We start from the raw sequence: 21,632 nt of genomic DNA, 5'->3' as shown, positions 1-21,632 counted from the left end.
CAGAAATGGTCCGTCAGTTAAGTCTCACCACTAAGTAAAGCAGTGTCTGGCCATGGTGGTAACTCATTAAATGTGAGAGAATCAGATTAAATTTTTATTGTTGTTGTTTAATTTCTCACCCTGATGCTGGTTAAGGCAGAGGTAGAGAAGCTGGAATTATCTTTTACCCTTTCAGTTTCTTCCCCTAAAGAAAAATTTCAGAATTCAAAAACTAAATAGAGAGAAAATCATGGTGACACTGCTGAAAATAGGCCCAGTGTTCAAGGTCTAAGCATGACAAAAACAAAGCTGAAGATGTTCAACTCTAGACTTGAGGACTCAACAGTTCTTTTGTCTGCTGTGGTAAAATGGAGGAAAGGAGAGTCACAGGGATCCGACCTACCTCCTGGTATGTGCACTCACTTCGCCTATCACCAGTGGATAATTCCAATTAGGGGAAATGGTGTCACAGTACAGACATACAGAAGAGCGTGCCTAAGTGGGAGGGCCAACAAGCTGTCTCCCATGAGGCCTCACAGGGCCACGATCATTTTGTTGGTGCATTTACCCTGATGGACACAGGCAACTGCATCCATGGTTAATTAGGATTTGGTCTGCATTTCTGACACCCTTTGGGAACTGATTTGTCAGCACACCAAGAACAGCCCACATCTTACTAGTAGACTCATGCAAGTCAAGCTCAAGAGAATTATAAAACCTGAGTGTTTATTTATTCACTTATAATGAGAAATACTACTCTCATTTAGACCAAAATCCTTGGGTCTGGCTGCCCAGGTAGTTCTCCTCCCAAGGCTAGAGCCTCATGGTAAGGTGAACTCTCCTCAGAAGTTTGTATAAATCAGAACAAGAAGAATCAGTTGTATGGTTGGCATGCAGATGGTGTTGCCTGACATACCTATCTTGCCCACAGCATCACATTAGCAAACTGAGGCTCCTTCTCCCCTGGATGGTACTTGGATGAGCCATAGTTTACAGCTGGGATCCTCCTCTTTTTCTACTTTTATACCTGATTAGTCCCTCCTCTGGTAAGCATATTATTTGTGTAATTTTGCCACTTTAGTGACTTGGCTTGCAGCCAGGTATTTCTGAACTTGGAAGTCATTCCATCACTGTAAGGAGGTTTCTCTTATCTTTGCTCTGACCCAGTGGATGTTGACTTTAGAGCTTAACCCTCAGGAAGAATTCTTTTTGTCCTTATTTATATGTTTCTGGATAGGCATCTGTAACTCCTAAGTAATGGCAATGGTATGTATCTCATAAAATTATGTTGCATAAATTAATTATTCCAAAAATTAAGTACTGAATTCTAAAGCATTGGAAATAAGTAACCATGTATACAGTACCTGTCATAACCCTCCAACAACCAAAATATTGTTTACCTGAATCATTCAGGTATCTGACCCTGTTGGCAAAAGTCTGTACCCTACTGTGGGAAAAATGAGACCTTTACACTAGGTGGAGATTAATCTGCCTGGCCAGCAACAGAGCAGAGCTTCCTTCTTCACTGCAAATGCAAATCAGAATGAAGAGCCTCCTACATCCTTGGTGAACATTCATAGAACACAATTGAGGACCTTGGGCCTGCTGGGATCAGTACTAAAAAACATTGCTTCAGAAACCTACGAAAATTAGGGACGCTTCTCTTCTCTGGCCTCGGTAGTTCTCTGATTCTTTAGATCACAATGAGTTGGATATTACAGGACTCAAGAGAATGAGTCCAGTCAAGAGGTTTCAGGCTCCCCTAATCCCCTATGCTAAGCAGTCAAGTTATGACCCACTCTTGGTGAGGGAGTCTTCAATGGACATAGCAACGTTGTACCCAGAGCTGTAGGGGTAGGGCTCAGCTGGAAGTGGGGTAGCAACAGAAGGAAGACCAACCTCAGAACTTTCCAGCAAAGGGATGTAAAGAGAGAAATAATCTGATTCCTTTTAATACCTTCCCTGGGGCAGAGGCTAGGCCCTATGATAACATCCAATCACAGCTTCTCTACTCCTCATCTGGAATATGAATTTCTCCCCAATTGATTTATCAAGATATATACAGCAAAAGCACTATCAGTTGGGATTTTATACAAAGAGACTTAAATAAGGCATTTGTAGCAGTCACTCATTCTTCTCTTTAATGCCTGTATTTTGGAGAGGGGCACACAGGCCTTCAAAACACCTTGGTTAAAAATGATAGGCAATGACCAATCTGCCAATCCCCTTGATTTTCTTGAGAAGTGTGAGGGGTCTCAGGTCCCATTTAAAGGATGGACCTGAGGTCTGGCATAGAAAATATTGTCATATGGACCTTGAGCCTGCCATTGTCCACAAAGGGAAGGGCCAGACCACATGCTGAAAGCTGGCACTTACACATATGCAAGACACTTAATTGCTTGGACAATTTGTTCTCCTTGGCTCTGGCGATCGAGTTGGGAAATAAGCAACCACAGCATCTGAGAGTCAGGGTACTGGGATCGTAATTATTAACAGAATGACCAGTTGAAAAATCTTGTAGCCAAAAGAGACATTAAGGAACCTTCCTTCCATTAAGGAAGTGGATTTGTAAGCCCTTTTTAATATTAACTTATTTTTCATCTCTAAACAAAATTTTACATAGAAACATTACATAAAATTACATAATAATGGAACTGACTGGATGGAAGCAGATACCTAGGTCCTGAAGAAAAGCAGCTTGAAAACTGCTGGTTAGTAACACCCACCCCATTTCACACAAGTACGAACCGGGATGCCTCCTCCAGAGTCTCGTGCGGGGTGAGGGGCAAAGAGCAAACTAGAAAATGGTCTTCGAAACCTTAATTGAGCACTCTCTCCTTCTCCGAAGCAAAGCTGTTCTTCCAGAAGAGACCATGTGGCATTGAGGAGAACCCGTGCCTACTCTCCCTAGTCGCAGTAGCACCCTAGTAGTAATAAGTGGGTGCACGGTATTAATTGTAGCAGTAGTAGCAGCAGCTGAGGTAACTCATATTCACAGATGATGTATAAGGTTTCGCATTATACCATTTGCTAGTCAGAGCAATTATGCAAGGTAGATAGGGAAGAAAATCATTATCTTCAGTTTACAGATGAGGAAACAGGTCCAGAAAGGTTAAGTGACGTACCTCCTCGAGGTTATTTGTACTAAGTAGCAGAGCTGGGTCATCAAGTTCCAAATCTTGTGCTCTTGTTCCTACTCTGTAACACTGTCCTTCTATTTCTAATACCAAACTTTTCCAGTTTCCTTCATTTCCTGAAAAACAGGAATAAAAATACACCTCATTGAAGCAAGTAACCATTATGCTTGAATCGATTCAGAGCCTCTACAATGAGGACCTAGAGTGGGATAATGAATGGAACAAGTCTGTTAAAAAATGAACTGCAAAAAATCATCTATAGAGACTTTAAACATTTATTTTATCTAAAAACTTATAAAAGTAGTTTATTGTCTTTGAATCAGCTGTTTGGAGTTCAAGTCATCTTTCTTGCATAAACCACATCCATAGCATCCATCAGCTACAATTTCAAACTTCAGTTTCTTTAAAGTGGGGTGAGAACTAAAACACTTGCAAAGCAATGTGAATGTAAAGCGCTCTTAATTTTTATGATCTTCCCCCAATCCTTTGCAGATGTCTTACACACGTCTAATTCAACAGCACACTTTTTTTCAGTGTCTTGCTTTCATCAAGTGGTCCCAAAGCATGCATTTCAATAACAGAGGAGCAACCCCCTTCTTCTTGCAGTCATATTTCATCAATTACTAAATATTTAACTAAATCACACAATAACAATAACAAGAAAAATATGTATAAACCCACTGGAAAACAAATGAACCAGACTATGTATTAGCATACGGTTCCACTGACGGTGACAGAAAGGCAATTGCATGTGAAAGAGTTATCCTTCTTAGCCACACACATACAGCAGGCTGTGGGCATCGTCCAGACCATTTTCAGTTGACAGAGGGCACTGCTTAATCGCACAGGCTGTTAGGCAGAGGTCTGTCCAGAGAGCTAATCCTGAATTCTGAAGTAATTGACCTTGGTTATGTTACTTTGCAGATGTGCTGGGAAGTTCTTTCATTGATCCAGCTTCTACTTCTCCAAGCTCTCAAAAAAATGAAAACATTCCTTCATTAAAAAAAAAAAAAATTAGGGAACTCCCTGGTGGCCCAGTAGTTGAGACTCCATGCTTTCACTGCTGAGGGTGCAGGTTCAATCCGTGGTCGGGGAACTAACAACCCACAAGCCGCACGGCGCAGCCAAACGACAACAACAAAAAAATTAAAAACTCTACCTCTTTTCACCCACTGTATCCATAATTAATACTTAATATGAGACCCTTCCCCTAATAGATCCTTCAACAAATGGCACTGCTCAGAACACCGGGATGAGGAGAACAGACACTGTTTCAGAAATGTAATGTGTGGTGGCTTTCCTAAGCATCCTGAGTCTGGTCAATTATGCGGTTCTTAAATTCTGGAATGCCTTATGGAGTATGTGAGTTGTAAATGTGAATGCACTTGGAAAAGAACTGTAAAATGTGCTGTGTTTTAAGTTGGGTACTCTTATTATCACTTCATCGTTTTCAGCAATGACCTTTCTCTCTCTGCACTGCACACCTCCCTCCTGAGAATCACTTCCAGCCCTGGGCCATCACTGTTCACAAGCTTAGATTTTCTAGGACTTCAGGGGCAGCGAGATCCACACTGATGCTGTGGTTAAGGTTCACAAGCCTTGCTGACCTTAGAATGTTCTGAAAGGGACCCCAAAATTGGAAGCTTTGGTAGGCCCCCAGCATCAGGAACTGTAGAGGAAGGAGAAAATGTGTTCCGGTAGCTGCATTCTACACAAATCCTCTATTACCCTCGAAATGGTCCACTTGAAAAATGGCAATATTTTTGTATGCTGGCCTCAAAGTCCCTGCTCAAAGAATGCTTGTAGCAAAGCTGTATTTCCACTTTGAGGGCTTTCTGAAGAATGCATTTAGGTAGGGAGCTAGCCTTTTCTTCCAGAAACAGCGAGGGCTATCCGTCAATCTACCGGCAAGCCACTCATCAAGTTCACTCGACAAAGGGTTAGGGCAGCAAGTCCCCACAATAATGTGGAAACAGAAGTACTGCAAAGTAAAGGCTTATAAAATAATAAAACTTCTACTTACTCCAGATACCTCCCGGTGCCTTTGGCAAAATACCTTAAGCATCCCACATACGGCGGGCATTGTCTTTATAAGATGGCACCTCATAAAGTGGTATTAAATATCACCAACGGGGCTTCATATTTCATCCAGCAGGGTTTAGGCCAGGCATGTTCTATATCACACATTATTAGAATGACATCTGCTTTGCAAGTTGTGTACCCAGGAGCCTACCCGGATCCCTCATTTCAGCATTCATTCTCGAGGCTTCTGTGCCTTCATAATGCCTAATATGTTTAACTCATTTTGAACAGAAGTCTAAAGCCTGCCACGGCCCTCTGGCCAAAACTGTAGCTGTCAGACAACGGAGCCAGCTATCAAACATTCCTCATTTATCATTAGTGGTGATGCAGTTGTACAGAAAAATGTGCGCACTGTACTGAGAGGCTGTCAATTGTTCCCCCCTATAAAACTCCTCTTCTCAGATAGGGACATTTCTCTGTGGAGGCTTTGCCATTACATTTCGCTCCTTTCCCCACAACACTGAATTTATAATGCAAAGAAAATGGGGAACATATATTCATCCAAATGGCCTCTCTGCTACGAGATGAATAAGGAGATCATCAATGGCAGCGTCAGTGCAGGGCTGTACGTGCCATTGAGGGAAATTAATAGAATCAGTCCAGAAAGAGTAAAAAGAAAAAAAAAAGAAAGAGGGAAAAATCACCCACAGGTTTTGTGCTGAGGTTGAATCTTGAATAACAAAGGCATGCAGCTGAAAGTTGGAATTCTCTTTGGAATTACCGTTTTGCCACCAAAGTAGGATGTGTGGGCTACAAACCTGCCTTATGAGGCAAATTTCTCCAACTTTCTGCTCCTCATTTGACTCCTGACCATGGCTCCTTTTCCTCACCTGTAAACGGTACCCCTGAAATCAGCTTCCAGTCCCAGAGGCCACCCAAATTTTTCATTGATGTTTACAGAATGCTCATGAATGGTCTTTATATTTTAAAAAACAGTCAGGTGGTGCTCCTGATTAACATAATTATTATTGGGCTTCTGACTATAATAGGATTGTGAAAATCTTCCCTTACCATTTTATTCCTCCTCCACCCACATGGCTGTCTCTTCCCACTCAAATGTGTTAGTCCTCCTCCTTATAATTCTGCTGGGTGAAAAATGGACTCAATTAAATGTATCTGAGATGCCTCCAGGTTTATGCCTGTGTCTTCAAAGAGAGAGTGTTAGGGTGGTTATAGTAATGATAACGCATCCTTGTTGACTTCAAAGGGAGAAGCATGGCAAATAGATTTATTCCCATGATATCTCTGTCAGAGCAGTTATTATCCCATCTTAGAGATGGGAAAACAGAGGGTCTTGCCCAAGGACATGGAGAGATATCAGTCCCGGAAAGAGAATGAAAGCATTGCTATAGGTTTCTGAGTCTTTCCCAAGTTCAGACCATTTTCCCTCCAGCAGCAACAACAAATCTCATCCTCAGAAATGAGCAAACTTCAGGGCAGGTAGACACAGCCAAAAAGAAGTAGTCTATTTGACACACCCTGTAGGGACACCAAGCTCTTGAATGCCTATGAAATGAGATCGGGAATGGAGGGGTAAAGATTTGCTCTCCACTTGCCTTTTCTTTTCCAGAGCCCAATCTTGTCTTTATCCAAGGGATAATCTGCCCCACTGGGATGGATGGGCTGCAGCCTTAACATGGGTTAGGGCAGCTGATAATCAGCCCTTGGCTGAAATAAACTCCCAACAGTCTCATTTCCTTCACATCCCACCCCTCGAGGTCTTCCACCTGTCGGTGGTTTTCCACCCCTCCTTCCTGAATGGGGAAAGGAGTCAAGACCCCCAATGGCCCATGCATTCTCTGTGGGTAACTGTGCACAACGCTACTAGATAGTCTTCAAGATACACCTTGGCTGGCTCTGTACAATCTTTTACCCAAAGTATGCCCTATATTTTCTAGTCTCTGGGCCAGGAGTTTCCAATCCATTTTTTCTCATTTCCACAACGGTGTTTTTCCAGTTCCAGAACTGTTCTTCTCTCCCAGTTATTTCCAGGAGCTCATACATCAACAGCTGAACAACCTGTTCTCTGCCCCAGTGTTTTTCTTCTAAAACCATCCTTTACTACCAAACACTTGCCCTGGAAACACATGATGATTGACTGTCCTCTTGGTTATGGTCTCAAAATATAGTCTTCAGTTTCCCTAATCTTTAATTTTCTCTTCCTTTCCTCTAAATCACCCTTCACCTTTTTTCACCCACTGGCTCACAGTGATCCAGGGTTACGTAGTCAAAGCATGTTCTCCATCTGACCTTCACGGGGAATTTATGGTTTCTAGTGGAGCTGTTCTACTGAAGACTTGATCAACTTTAATATTTTTTCTTTTGGCACTGTTCATTCCAACTCAAGGCTGGCAACTTAGCATTGCAGCTGAACTGGTGATAAATGGGTCAATTCAATTAAATTCAGAAAGTGCTACAGTGCTGTGTAATTCATTAAGCACTGGAGATATATAAGATACCATCCCTCTCCTTAAAGGGTTTATAGTTTAGTTAGAGAGATAACAAAGAATGCCTGTGAACTTGATACATAATACTGCAGAGTAATAAAATGATAAGAGTCTAAGGAGATGATAAGAGCAATAAAAGGTCAGAAGAATGGACTATGTAGACAAAAATGTAAAGGAAGTGCTTTATGGAGAACATGAGTCTTGTTCTACACCTGGAAGGCACTGGGGGATTTAAATGATTAGAAAAGATGAAGGAGGACATTTCAACTAGGAGTGACAGCAGGATGAAAGCCCATGAATTAGGTCATTGCCTTTAAGTCATTTGAAGAAATAGAAGCAAAGAACCCTGGGGTCACACAAGCTTTTTTGTTCATTACCTTAGTCATGGCTTGGAAGAACTTTTTATCTTTTTTTTTTTTCATGCAGTCATCATCTTTCTCATTGGTTCAACCACAGAAAACTGCAGACCCAAGTAGCAAATGGATTTCCACTGGGCTGGTGGCTCTGGGGAAACAAGAACATACTTTTATGAAGGTAATCAGTTGGTCACAGCAATTGTGACTCCGTAGTTAACTCTACAGATATTCAGGGAGCAGTGGAGAATGAAAGGGAGTGATCTTGGACCCTCCTGACTGCAGAAACAAACTGGCATCTTCTTCATATAGATCCATCAGTCTCTAGCCTGTCAGGTTTTCTGAGTGAAGTTGTGCCCCTACAATACTGCCATAGTAGCTAAAGAAGATGCTCAATCCCAATACTGTGTGAAGGTCCAACCTCAACAAAACTGTGAACCATTTCATTTTTACTAACATTACCTCCCCCACTGCAACATCCCCACTTCCTAGAAGTCTGTACTGGGAAGAAAAAGAAAGAAATACATGTGGAAGAATGTGTGCATTTTACTAGGAGATTATTTCTAAATTCAAAATTCAGAACAGTAGTGCATCTCTAATAGTGATATTTCAGACATTGTAACAAGTTGACAGAACAGTTTTTTTTTTGGGGGGGGGGCAGACTTTGAGGTGTCCTTAAATTATCCTATGTGAGCAGCATTTTCTCTGCCTATTTCTAAGTCCAACTTCTACCTCAGAATCCATCTTGACATAGACAGGTAAAGACCTAGAAAAGTATAAGTTTCATGAGGACAAGGATTTTATCAGATCATTACACGCTGAAATCCTAACACTATCAGACAGTCTACATTTAGCAACTCAATGACCGACCTCCCTAAGCATTTCAGGCTGGCTCTTTGGAGAGTGCTTCAAACTAGCCCTAAGAAATACAAAGTACAGATTTCCCTGGCCTCAGAAATCCCTCCATCTGTCGCAGAAGCTTTCCCCATGCCTTCCTGGCAGTCATTTCAATTTCTATGACAGAAAAAAAAAAAAGAAGAAGTTGTGGTCTGTGCCACAGCTTGAAGGTTCATTTAATGTAGATTTTGATGTGTGAACTGTACAATAACCCCAAGTTGGAGGTGCATTTTTTATATTGAAGGTGAGAGACCAATTAGTAGCTCTAACTCCTTAAGCAGATGGTTATCATATGATAACGGAGGTGCTTGTCATGTCTTTTGCCATTACAGAGTCATCTTTTTCCTAATATCTTTCTCTACAAAGGAAAGATATTATGCAGACAGATTGCATGGCCTAGACACCTCTATGAAGTTGAGTTTTTAGCAGGACATGTGGAGCCTGGGAATCTTGTCCTTGAATTATGGTTCATATTCAACTCCTAGAAACTGTCTCCAAGATAAAACACAAGGGAAGAATTTGAGGGCAGGCAGAGAAATAAAGCTGATAAGATTCTTAGGTTCTGGGCTCCATCTCAAGCTGGAAATTGTAGACATGCTATAGTTGGCCCTCAAATACCTGCAAAGGATCTTTCCCTTCCATGGCTTGGAAACTCACACTATAAAGGAGGAAACATGGATTTGGAGTCAAAGGATCTGGTTTGAATATCAGCTCTGTCCTTTACAAGCTGGGTGACTTGAATCCACTTGCTTGAGCTCCCCAGCCTCAGTTTCCTGTTCTGCAAAACAGGACTTATAATAACATCTTTAGAGAGGGATGAAGATTAAGTGAAGTTTCAAGTGACACTGGCACTTGAATATCATGACATCTGGCACTTTCACCTTCCCTCAAAATACCAGGCAGGGAGGACAGGACCACAGGGGTCAAAGTATAAGGTCATCTGGATACTCTCCTCTTGCAGTCAATGCAGCTGTTAGAGCACAAACTCAGGAACCTGATAAATATGGGGTTGATTCTTGGTCTCACCACTGGTTGGGTTGTGAGCTTGGGCAAGATATATAAGTATTCTGAACCTCAGTGCCTTGATGTGCAAAGGTGAGCAATAACTACCTTGTACATAGGACTGATACGATGATTAAAGGAGAAAATTCACTTCAGGAGCTTAGCAGAGTGTCTGGCCCATTATACACATATCTATTCCTCCTTTCCTTCTTCTTTCCCTTCCTTCCCTTTCCTCTTGTTCTTTTCCCTCCTCATCCTCACTTACTTTTTGATGTACTCCAAGCTGCTGTCATTTTCAATGTCCAGAATGGACTGTACCAAGGCTTCTGTCCCTGGAGAGCCTCAAGCCTTCCTCTGTGCTCAGAGAGTGCAGTGCTCCATTCTTGAGAAAAAGAAGTAAAGGCAGAAGGAATCCTGAGGACCTGGATAAGGGCTGCTGTTTTCCAGGCTGCCTGTCCTGAATTCAAGTCCTTTCCCTCTTGCTGGCCCTAGTTTCCTCATTTATAACATGGGAGGACAAGCAAGAATCCTCTGGAGCTCCCAGTTGAGATCTCACCTGTCTACTCATGTAGCTCTCTTCTGAAGTTTCCCTCCCTCTCTTGCCATCAAACTCCTAACCGGGGGTCAAACTCTAGCTGAAACACCTGTACTACGTCCCAAAAATTTACTAAATGAATGCACAAATGCACATTGAGATTGGACCACTCAAAGAGGATTTACTAGGAGTGTGCTCTGGTCTCTATGACTTTGAAAAATCTGTGCTGATCCCTCAGTCTTCTGAATTTTGATGGTCTCACAGTGCATGCAACACAATTTAATATTTACTCTCTCCAACAGCTTTTTCAAGGCAAAAACTGTTTTATTTATTATTAAACCTTACTGCCTAGCCCAGTACCTGGCAATTTATGTGTTTCACAAATGGCTCCCCAAAACTTGCATGATTAAATGACTTAAGTATTTATCTTACAGGAAAATCTTGGCTAATGACTAGGTAGTAAATCAGTTGAGGGCAAAGATTCTGAACTTTTCTTGTATTCTGTACAGCACCTAGCGCTGGGTACAAAAATGTAGTAGGTACTCAAAAGCACATGGTGGTCCTTATATTATAAACTTTGTCTCTATATTTATGAGGAAATTCTCCTGGACAACTCAAGGACCAAGGAATGGTCTTCAACAAAAGCCCAGAGCTAGAACTGCTCTTAAGGCTCACGCAACTAGGACCATCAGTTTGAATGGCTCCTAGAGGGTCTGTGGAAAGAAAGAAAGTGGCTCTCCATAAGGTTATAAAAAATGACCTAAGACCTATATGCATATAAACAAGCAATCTAGAAACCCCTTTCCCCACCACCACCAAGAAAGTCTCCTCCATCCTTAACACACATGCATATTCCAGCCTTTGATGGTCTGTCTCCTATAAGGACTTCTCTGACATTCAGCATCCTTTTCCTTGTATAAAATGGTAGAGATTTGGGGGCTGGGGGAGAGAGGGTGGCAATGTACTTTTTGCCTTGAGCCCTGTACCTGCTCAAAGGATAGTTCAGTATCTCTAGGGATGACTCTGATTAAAGTGGTCATCATATAGTTGTCTCCTTCCCCTTCCCCTTCCCCTCCCCCATTTTCTCCTCTACTTCCTCCTCTTCCTCTACCTCTGCATCCTCTTTCTCCTTCTTTACCTCTTCCACTGGTGCTCTTCCTCTACAAATAACTTGCACCAAAACAGATGCTACAAACAGGTTTCCTGCTCCTGGGTTTGAGCAATTAGCCCACTCAAAATATCCTGGCCCTTGCTGAAGTGGGAGGAGGGGTGGGCAGGGGCGTTGGGAGAGTAACATCTACCCTGCTTATTCTTGACCTGCAAGCACAGCCTGCTTTCTTCTCTTTGAAGGAGACCACAAAGACTCAGTAACTCTCTGGTGAAGACTGAGATGCTGTGACACTGAAACTCCTGCTGACTGATTAAATATTGAGGAAGAGAGTCCATGGATTGACTTGCCCTCCGTAAAATAAGGTTTGAAATAAAACCCCTGGAGGGTCACACCCCCTAGTCTGCCGAGGGCCATGTTCTTTAGGGCAGGACAATTATAATTAATTGAGTGATCCCACAGAAAGCATACATGCAAGGAAAATCCCTGCAAGTATCATCCCTTTGCACATCTACTGAAAATCAGCTGGGCCTTCAAAGGGTTAAGCCAGGATCAGTAGACCAAGGAGGCCAATTCTGCCTGTGGCTACCACCAGTCAAGTCTGTTGCTGAGGGCTGTAGACACAGCCTGTACTTTCAACTCAGCACAGTTATTTTTAAGAAATAATTACTCCAAGTTTACAGTGGCATCAAACTGATAATTCAGAAGTATGATTGCTTCCCCAGTTAACTAATCAATCCCTTATCTTTAAGGGTAGAGACAGAGAGAGAATACAGGAGCAGATCAATAATCAAGTGAGTTCCATTTCTGTTTTTTCTTTCTTATAGATTATAGCTGTTTTCTTGAATAAATTTTCAAATCATACAAAATAATAAATGATGCCTATGAGCTTTTTACTCTCCTTCCCAGGATTACTGTAAGAACTGATGGAAGCTATATTCCTTTGATATGTATGTACACAGGTACCTTTTCTGAATACCTACCAAGTGCCAGGTACTGAACTGAGAGCTTACAACACATTCTTCTATTTTATCGGGGATTATTTCATCTTCATAGCAGGCTGCAGTAAAAGAGTCGACCTTGTAAGGCTGCTCCTAAGTTTCTTTTTTTTCTGCTATGAATAGGCCATTTCTCATAATCTCCACCCCAGGCTGACAAATTTTCAAACAATTGATTTGCCACATTTCTTCTTCTTCTTCTTCTTAAGCCCAAAGTTGTGCCAAGAAAATTACATTAACTATAGCACTTGTCATTTTTGGCCCTGCTTCATCCTGGCATCAAGCTAGGCACTCATGGTGAGTCAGAGAGGTGCCAGCAGTGCTACCTGTTAGAACGCTGAGCTCATAACACAGCAAGGAAGCTGACGCTCCAGGTGAAAATCCCTCAGTGGCACCCATGCCTTTTTCATTCTATCCATCCACCCATGCAACCATCCATTCGACAAACAGCAACTGAATGCCTACTACATGCCATCCCCGCCTTCAATGAGCTTCCTGTCTAGGGCAGGAGAAAGACATAATCAAAACAAATACATTACAAGTCACGATGAGGGGAGGTTCTAAAGGGAGCGCAGACAAGAGCACTGTTGATTCTTACTGAAAAGACTGGGAAAGGTTTCCTAGAGACTGAACAGAGTCTTAACACTTCAAAACAGCGATTAGAGATTATGCTCCCCAGGACAAAAGCATCACACGTTCAATATTCAGTTGACAATATTTGAATATATAGAAAGGAGACAATATTTGAAAATATAGAAAAGCACAAAATAGAAAAATCACCCTGAATCTGACCTTCATTCCTTCTTAGTCTACTGAAGTGTATAAAACAAAAAAGTGTAAGTCTCTCCTCCCTGCTCTCAGTCCCAGCTTACAAAGTGTTATCAGTGCAGTGCATAGGCTTTAACACTTGTAATTTGCTCTCCTGTAAATGCGCCACTCCACCTTCTCTCCCAACACAAGCACAGAGGTTAAGAAAACTAGCTCTGAAATCTAACTGGCTGGCTTCAAGTCATAGCTCAACCACCAACTACCTTTGTGACCTCAGGCTAGTTACTTAACTTCTCCCTGTGTTATTTTTCTAATATGTAAAGTAGTGTTTATAAAAGTATGTATTCTAAGTCTGTTTTAAGAAATAAATGAGAAAATGAATATAAACAGTTCCTGGCATACAGTAAATACTCAATAAATATAGCACTAGTACCTCTACATATACACGCATAATACTTTGTTTTAAAAAGTAAAATCAAGTTATATATCTTACACTATGTATGTTTTCCAATTAACAATGCATATACTTCTTTTCACATACTAGTCAATTTGATTCCATTTCAATGACTATATTACAGGATTATTCCAGAATTTATTTAACCAATCCAGATCATTACTGAGAAAGCCCTGTACCTATACTTTTATGCATCCCTCCTAATATTTATGTAGGACAGATTCTTAGAAGTGTGATTCTAGGTCACAGGGTGTGTGCATTTAAAATTTTGATTAGATATTACCAAAATAGCTTTCAAAAAGCTTGCACAATTTTAGTCCACTGATTATATATGAGAGTGCCCATTTCTCCTACCTCACCAATAGTAGCATTTGTTACTATTTTTATTTGTGTTTATTTAAATGATTAGCCTATGGAAAGGGTTTTAAACGATATCTAGCACATCAGAACACCAAAATTTAAATAAAATGTTCTTACTGATAGAGCAGAGTTTCATGTTTACTGATCATAACTTGCTATTCCTTGAATTTCTTATTTTTATCTTTTGCCTACATTCCCATTGTATTTATTTCTTTTGATTACTAATTTATGGAAGTCCTTGTATGTTTGATGTATTAGTCCTATAAGAAATAAGCAAATATGTTCTCCCTATCCTGTCTTACAACCTAGTTTAATGTTAAGTAGAATTTAGATGGACGAAGGTTTGGTGGAATTTCAAGAAGAGGGAAAAGCATCTGCAAAGCCATGGCTTTTAAATGGAGCTCAGATTCTGAGACCATGGAGCTTTTGTTGGTGGAACATACATGGATATGTAGTAGAAAACAATTCACATATAATTGGCCTTAGATGCCATCCTGGAAAATGTGAACTTTATTCTAAAGGCAACAGTAAGTCATCTAGGACTAAAGCACAAAAGAGTGGTAGAACCACACTTAGACTCCTCGCCGTGGATGAGAGTTCTTAAACCGTTTGAGATCAAGGCAACACCACCATGTTGCCCACCTTCACTTCTATATGGTTCAGCCAGCATTCAATTCTATAGCAATAGTGGTCCCCTATAATTACACAACGCAGGTGTTGGTCAGGGATCCTTAGGCGATTCCGAAGAAACTTTCCAGTGGAGTTCACACACACTCAAAACTTTGCATTTAATTTTATAGTTTTCAGAGATACAATGGCATCCACTCACTGACTTGATTACATAAGAGAAACCCCTATTCTAGGGCTTTCATGTGACATTGGAATTTACTGCTTATAGAACTTGAAACTACGGTATTGTTTGGGTTAAGCCAAACTATGGAAAATTTAAAACTGTAGGCCAAATTCACTGTTAGGCCATGGAAATGTGCTCTGGAAGGCAAGGCTGTTCCTAGACAGCATTCTAAAGCAGCATCATATGGTAGAAAAATAAGGCAGATTCCAAATGTGAGCCAAATAGCCACATGTGGCCAGCAGCCGCCACACTGGACAGCACAGTTCTAAAATATCTCTTCATATTTCCTTTTCTTTAAACCTGTTTTCCTGCCAGAACATCCATTTAAACAATCAAACTCTCTTCTTAGACTTTCTAACTATAGTCTAAGCATAAAGTTTTCTCTCCATGGGTCATCATATTTAAGCTTGGCATACCACTGCAGAACAGGAAATGTTAACTCAGTAGGGAAAAAAATCAAGTATCAGAGAAGAAGAGAGAAACGTCTCTTTCAAAGCAGGTAGTGCTTCATAAATCACAGCATTTTGGGGGACATATGGGCCTAGAGCTGGATCTTCATGTGGTTGTTCTTTGTCGCACTACCAGGGAATTCCACAGTTGGGTATTGCATAGATAGGCATTTTCTCCACTTCCGTTAGAAGTTTGAGACAACAGTGAAAGTTCCCAACATCCAGGACATCCTAAAATAACAGAATACCAGGCTAGCTGTGTCTATCTATGTCATCTTATAGCTGGGAAAAAAAGAGACTCAGAAATTTTGTCTACGGACAAATATTATATTCCCAGAATAATGTTTATTTGGGAGATATGAGCAACATAACATTACTTATCCATGTACCTAAAATAACAATTTAAATATAAATATGACTCTACAAGTTTTATTGAATTGAGGGATAGATGTTAACAGTTAAATATGAAGAAAAAGGAAAAATAAAACATCTCTTCAACTTTGTAGAAGTAACAGCGTTACTTGCTACACCTAAAAACATTATTAAGCAGTGCAGAGAATCGTCCTATGGTCACATGCCACTGAATGACATTGGATTTGCAGGGACTCAGAGACCAAGAGACTCAGGGAACCTGGCACAAGTTCAAAACCCTAGGAACTCTCCATTCTTCCCTTCCAAATGAGAGAAAGACATGCTTGGTAGTGTCACGATTTCAGCTATAAGCAGCAGCCTTCTAATTAAAAATAAACTGAGTCCATTATTTGTATTTACAGTTTTTCCACAACTTATCAGCAATGTGAAGATAGGGAGAGATGCTGGAAGCATATGTTTAAACGTCCCAGCTGCTTCTGAGAGCACCATTAGAGTAAACATCCTGTGAATGTGTTTCTTTACCTTCGATGCCCATCTCCAAAGGGCTTCCTAAGCTGTGCGAGGGCAGCACGGGCAGCATAAACATATTTATCTTCTGAAGGAATTGTCCAGAAAAAAACATGGCTACAATCAAATTAGTAACTAGAAAGAACCACGCTTTTGACGCTAGACATTCCCTCCTGCAGTATACTTTCATTTTTCCCCCTACGGTTATTGGAAAACTGTGCAGAAAGGGAAGGGCAGGCAGCACAGGCAAAGGGGAGGTGGGGTAAGGAAAAAGAAAATGTCAGAGAGCTTCCTGGGTGGATGCCATGGTTGAATTTCAACATGAAAATGTTCAATAAATATTTGCTGAATGAATCTTCCAAAGTCCAAAGGCCATCTTCCAGACAAATGCGTGTGATATTGTGGGATGTATACGGTAGTTTCTCAGCCTCAGCACTATTGACATTTTGGGCCAAATAACTCTGCTATGGTGACTGTTCCGTGCATTGTAGGAGTTAGCAGCATCCTCTACCCATCAGATGCCAGTAGCGTCCCCGCATTCCCTCCCCGCCACTGTAACAACCAAAAATGTCTCCAGACATTGCCATACGTCCCCTGGGTGCAAATCACCCCTGGTTGAGATTCACTAGTGAATGACAAGCCTTCATCCATTCATGTACTCAACAAGTCTGACTCATGTATTTAGCCAATCTTCTATTTGGAACACTGATCGATGTACTTGTCCCTACCCTCAAGTAGTTCCCAGTTTAGTGTCAGAGAGAAAGTTTAAAGTGAGAAGACATGAGAGATTGTGGGTTGACTCCTTAAAAATGGGTGTGCACTCCATTTTAAGGACATTTAGAAAACGTACCTTTAATTGCAACAAAGGTTAGACACTTAGAAAAGTTCTCAGAGAAAAGCCCATTAAACTTAGTGAGGGTTTCTGCTCTGCTAGTAGGTTACATATTAAAGATGAATTTGAAGGCTCTCAGAGAAGCAGCAAGCCTGGCCCCTATACATCTTTGCTGACTTCATAAAAAACAAGGGTGCCGCTTTGTGACCTGTGCAGGTCTACAAGAAGATTGTGTAACATGCAGTATGCCTTCGATCCAAATAAACTCCCAGATTATTAAAAGGATGTTTTTTTCCCTCTCGAGGCCAAGGTAAGTCACCAGAGCTTTTTCCCTGTTATTAACCAAGCACTAGATGTACAAGGCTTAGATATTAAAAGGCATTAGCCAAGGCATCATGGTCATCTAGTTTAGAGCAAATGCAAAACTTGAGGGAGAAGCTGCATTACTTACAAAACAAGTAAATGGCCTGAAATATTAGGAGCTGCGTATACAAACCCACTCAAATTTCTGTGGCCAAGTGACAAGGAGGTAGAGCCAGTTTCCTAAGCACCTGAGGGCAGTCTCTCCCCAGTGTAATTCTAAACAGAAAAAAAAAATGTAACTACTGACTTACCTTGACCCAGAACTGCCAACAAATCTCTCCATTCTTTCAATAATCTGGGTGTTTATTTCCACCAAGAAGTATGGTGGTGTAGCGCAATGAAACAGGCCCTCTCCTGAGCTCTACAGCTGCCCCCGCCCCTCAGAAGCAAGGTAGCTCACTCTGCTCACTCATAAAAAGGTTATCAGCCTTGGTGGAAACCAATCAGAATGTTAAAAGCAAATCCACGTTCAAGAAGTACGTAAACCTAATGAACCCATGAAAACGCCCCAAAGCTGGAATCGGACTGTCTCCATAGGTTTTGAATGACAATTCTAACACAGATCACACTGGCAAAGAGAGTATGAGGAAGGACAGAGATGACTGTTTTAGGGTGAAAGGAGCCCCAGTCTGACACCCTTGTTGATGGCCTTTTACTTCTGCCACCTGTAGAAGTTTCTCAGACCAAAGCCCACTTACTGCACTTCTCACATTGGATTTTTACACTTTTCCTACTAAGACAGCCCCTAAACACCCAGAAGAGGAGGAAGCTGGTACTGGACAAACGATGCTGGAAAATTGGAAAACACTGCTGCCTCTAGACGTTAAGAGACCCTGGGAAGTGCTTTAGAGGATTCTCTGACTGGAGCTACACCAAGACAAAAGTGCTGGCAGGGGTTTCCCTTGGAGCCTTCTATTGTTTTATCAGGAAGCATCCACCTGACAGGACTGGGAGAAATGTCATCTCTTGAATGGTTCCATCAGCTTACTGAGACTCTTTTTGACTTACTTTCCACCTGGGGCCTAGACAATGAGAATGACCCTAGACAGATTCTAAAGTCAGCCTCTTACTATTTATTTTCTTTGATGATGCAGCCAAGGGTCAGCAATCTTCAACTGCCTTCCTTAATGTGAACTACTTAAATGTGTTATTGCTGCCTCACATTTTCGAATTTTGAGTGGGGAGCTGTAAGAAGAATAAACTTAAAGGACAACTGCTGGTGAAATTTGATCTGCGGCAGTGGGTAGGGAAGATCTGACGAGCTGAAGCATATTATACTTGAAGCTGCCATTGCTTGACCACCTACCTATGTGTGCAAGGTGGCTAACTGTCTACCAAAAATCCCTGGTCCACTTCCACAGAGCACAATTTTCACTAGGAAGTTGGTGCCCCATCAGGTAGCATATTTCCCAGCCCATCTTGCATCAGGAGGGGTCTGAAAAGGTTTTTACCAATGGAATGTGAGCAGTTCAGTTTTGGATCTCTGGAACACTTTCTTCCCCTGTCTGCTGGCTGTTTATGGAGGACTCCAAAGCCATAAGGAATGGCAAATCCATAAGATGGAAGAAATCTAATCCCATATGGAGGAAAGCTTTCTGACAACCAGGAATACCCACATAGGACTGTTACTTAGTGAGAAATCAACTTCTAGTGTGTTCAACCACTGAAATTTGGCGAGTTATTTGTTACAGTACCTTACTCTTGTGTTAGCTTAATTCACACATTGGGCCAATAGGAATGAAAGGAAGTGGGAAAAGAAACCAAAATTTATGAGTATCTACTAATATTTACTGAGAATCTGGGTCTATATTACTTAGTTACTCTGTCCCTGCACTTTCATGCAAGCACTCTAGTATCATATCAAATTCAATTCCATTTATCAAATTTCCTGAGCATGTCCAGCAGACGAGACCTGAAATCAACCCTTGAAGACACTCCTGTTTCCTCTGAGTTCTGAACAATCTGATTCAATCATTATCTATTGAGCACCGATTATATGCCAGACACTATGCTAGACCCAGCAGTACAAACATAGTCTCCTTCCTCAAGGAGCCCATTTGGCTTCCATTTCCAGTCTCATTCTACCACCCTTTCTACAAGAAAAGCCATGTTTTGACTCACACAGAGAGTAGAAGAGCATATGCAAAATCTTCTGATGGTTGGGCAAATTTAGCGTCATGGATACTTACAGATATACAGTTTGTGTCATATTTGTATTTATGTATGCATCTCAGTTCTATTTCTTAGTGGTTGCTACTCTCCTAGTCATTTCTGTCCTTTTCTAGCCAAGTAATTTATTGCAAATCTCATTTTTAAATGTAGAATAAAGCTTTCATGCAGTACTAATCCATAGTCTGTCTAGTCAGGAGCCCCAGTGTTAGTTTATATTTACTTCTGTAGGTTCCTCCCACTGCACTGTTGCCCTGTAAAGAAAGATGGCGCCATCTAATTCTATCTTCCACCCAGATGGCCCTGCTCTTTGGTAGGCCAGTTCCCAGTTATGTATTAGACAGCTTAGCCACGTGGTCTTTCTTCATAGTTAAACCTTAGAGAGTTTCACTGATGTAGCTACATGGCCCAGAAGAGTTCCAGGCAATTAATAGGCACTCACTGTATTTATGCGGAGTGAAGGAATGAATGAATGAGAGATGGGTATCTCATGTTGTTATCTTGACGGCTCAGAGGCTTGGTTTCCCCTTTAGGAGATTCATTGGCCAATTGCTATTCCCAGGGAGAACAGTTTGCTAGGGGTACTGACACTGAATGACCTGGTAAGCCCAAGGATGACAAATAGGTCTATTCTGGCATGCCAACTTCGATCAATCAATAGGAGTTTCCTGAAAGGATTCTGAGGCTTGGTGGAAAATGACTAGTCTGTTGGTAACAGATACCATGGATATGGTAGGGAGGTGTGACGATGTAAGTGCTAGGTAATGTTATTCCTGCCTCAGGTCCTTAGCAACAAACTGGTCCACAGGCCTGGATTGTTGGACCTGGATGTTCTCAGCTATGAGATCATCAGGTAAGCAAATGTGTTAATAAATGTAAGAGGTTTTTAAAAAGATGAAATAAAAGCTTTGTAAGTTCAGAGTTGTTGGAATATAAGTATTTTCTTGCCTGAAGGAAGGACAATGGCCATAGTTGTTTCTCAATCTCACAAGCATCTGGCAGGCATGGCCACCCAGCAGGCACCTATAACCAGTCCATTCCCCAGAGCTCATGGTACCCATCCCAGGCTGGGAGTGTGAGTTGCAGTTAATAAGTTGGGATTTTGGATCCTACAATGCATTCTGACATCTAAACAATGATTTTTTGATGACTTGGGTCCCCAGACTCGCAGACTAGACAATGAAAGCTGATTCACAACAATGTTTCAATTAACCTAAATTCTGGGTCCTGGAAAAGGGCTAAGGAACATGTACTATAAGATAAAGGAGAAAGAGGAAGAGAAAGTGTGCCTTCTCCCCATTTTCTGGTCAAAGGGCTACCTCATACGACATTTTGAAATGGGCTAAGTTATTTTAGCTCCAATTCCACCTTCTCGCCTAGAAAAATCTTCTGCCATCTATTGCTCTTCTCCCCTAAAATCAATTCCTGTAGGGTGTTCTAAGCCCCACATTGTCCATATCCACCTAGACTTAGTCTCTACCTTTCCCCACTTCAGTTTGCATGATGCAAAATATTCCATGTCCTATGACAAATCAAAAGTTTCGCTAGATTTTAGAAGGAAAGTAAATCTGATGCAGCTATTTCATACTAATGTGTAAATGATTTATAGTCTATCCTTCCCAGAGAAATTTGTGTTTCTAACGGGATATTATGGAGTCAAACTGAATCTCCAATTAGTAGGCTTTCCAGCAGCGTCAGAGAGCAAAATGAACCTTTTCGCAGGAGCTGGGAAAGGGTATCTGGAGGCAGCAGGATCACCTCAAACTCAAGTAACTACACCACAGTATCTGTTCTTCTTCTGTTTCTCCTCTCTCCCAGGCAGGTTTCTGAAGCTGCCACTTTCTTTTCTTTATAATTTCTTCCCTGCTTCTCTTTCTGACTTCATATATTCTGTATAAAATTCCAAAAATTTTAATAGCCTCCTATCTTAGCAGAAGCAGAGGATGATTCTGCTGTCTTTCTAGGGC

The 21,632-nt window shown here is 41.3% G+C and overlaps 1 protein-coding gene across 7 annotated transcripts in view; it reads right to left on the bottom strand.

Annotated features, from left to right (window-relative positions):
* The window catches only part of LOC309612449 (uncharacterized protein), a 774,344-nt gene that overhangs the window by 346,857 nt on the left and 405,855 nt on the right, over positions 1 to 21,632 (bottom strand). For 4 of the 7 annotated variants that reach the window (XM_082358359.1, XM_082358354.1, XM_082358355.1 and 1 more), the window contains exon 5: positions 2,938 to 3,232. The exons of 1 other annotated variant lie outside the window; for it this stretch is intronic. In XM_082358359.1, the coding sequence (XP_082214485.1) occupies positions 3,063 to 3,232 (170 nt within the window). In that variant the 3' untranslated portion in view covers positions 2,938 to 3,062. Of the gene's footprint in view, positions 1 to 2,937; positions 3,233 to 21,632 lie in introns of those variants that run through there. 2 more of the 7 variants (XR_014235131.1, XM_082358357.1) reach the window with 1 other exon arrangement.

This window comes from Balaenoptera borealis, assembly GCF_965194805.1.
Source record: "Balaenoptera borealis genome assembly, chromosome: 15".
NCBI lineage: Eukaryota > Metazoa > Chordata > Mammalia > Artiodactyla > Balaenopteridae > Balaenoptera > Balaenoptera borealis.
Note: the sequence above shows the minus strand (reverse complement) of the source record. Positions and strands in the feature narration are given on the sequence as shown.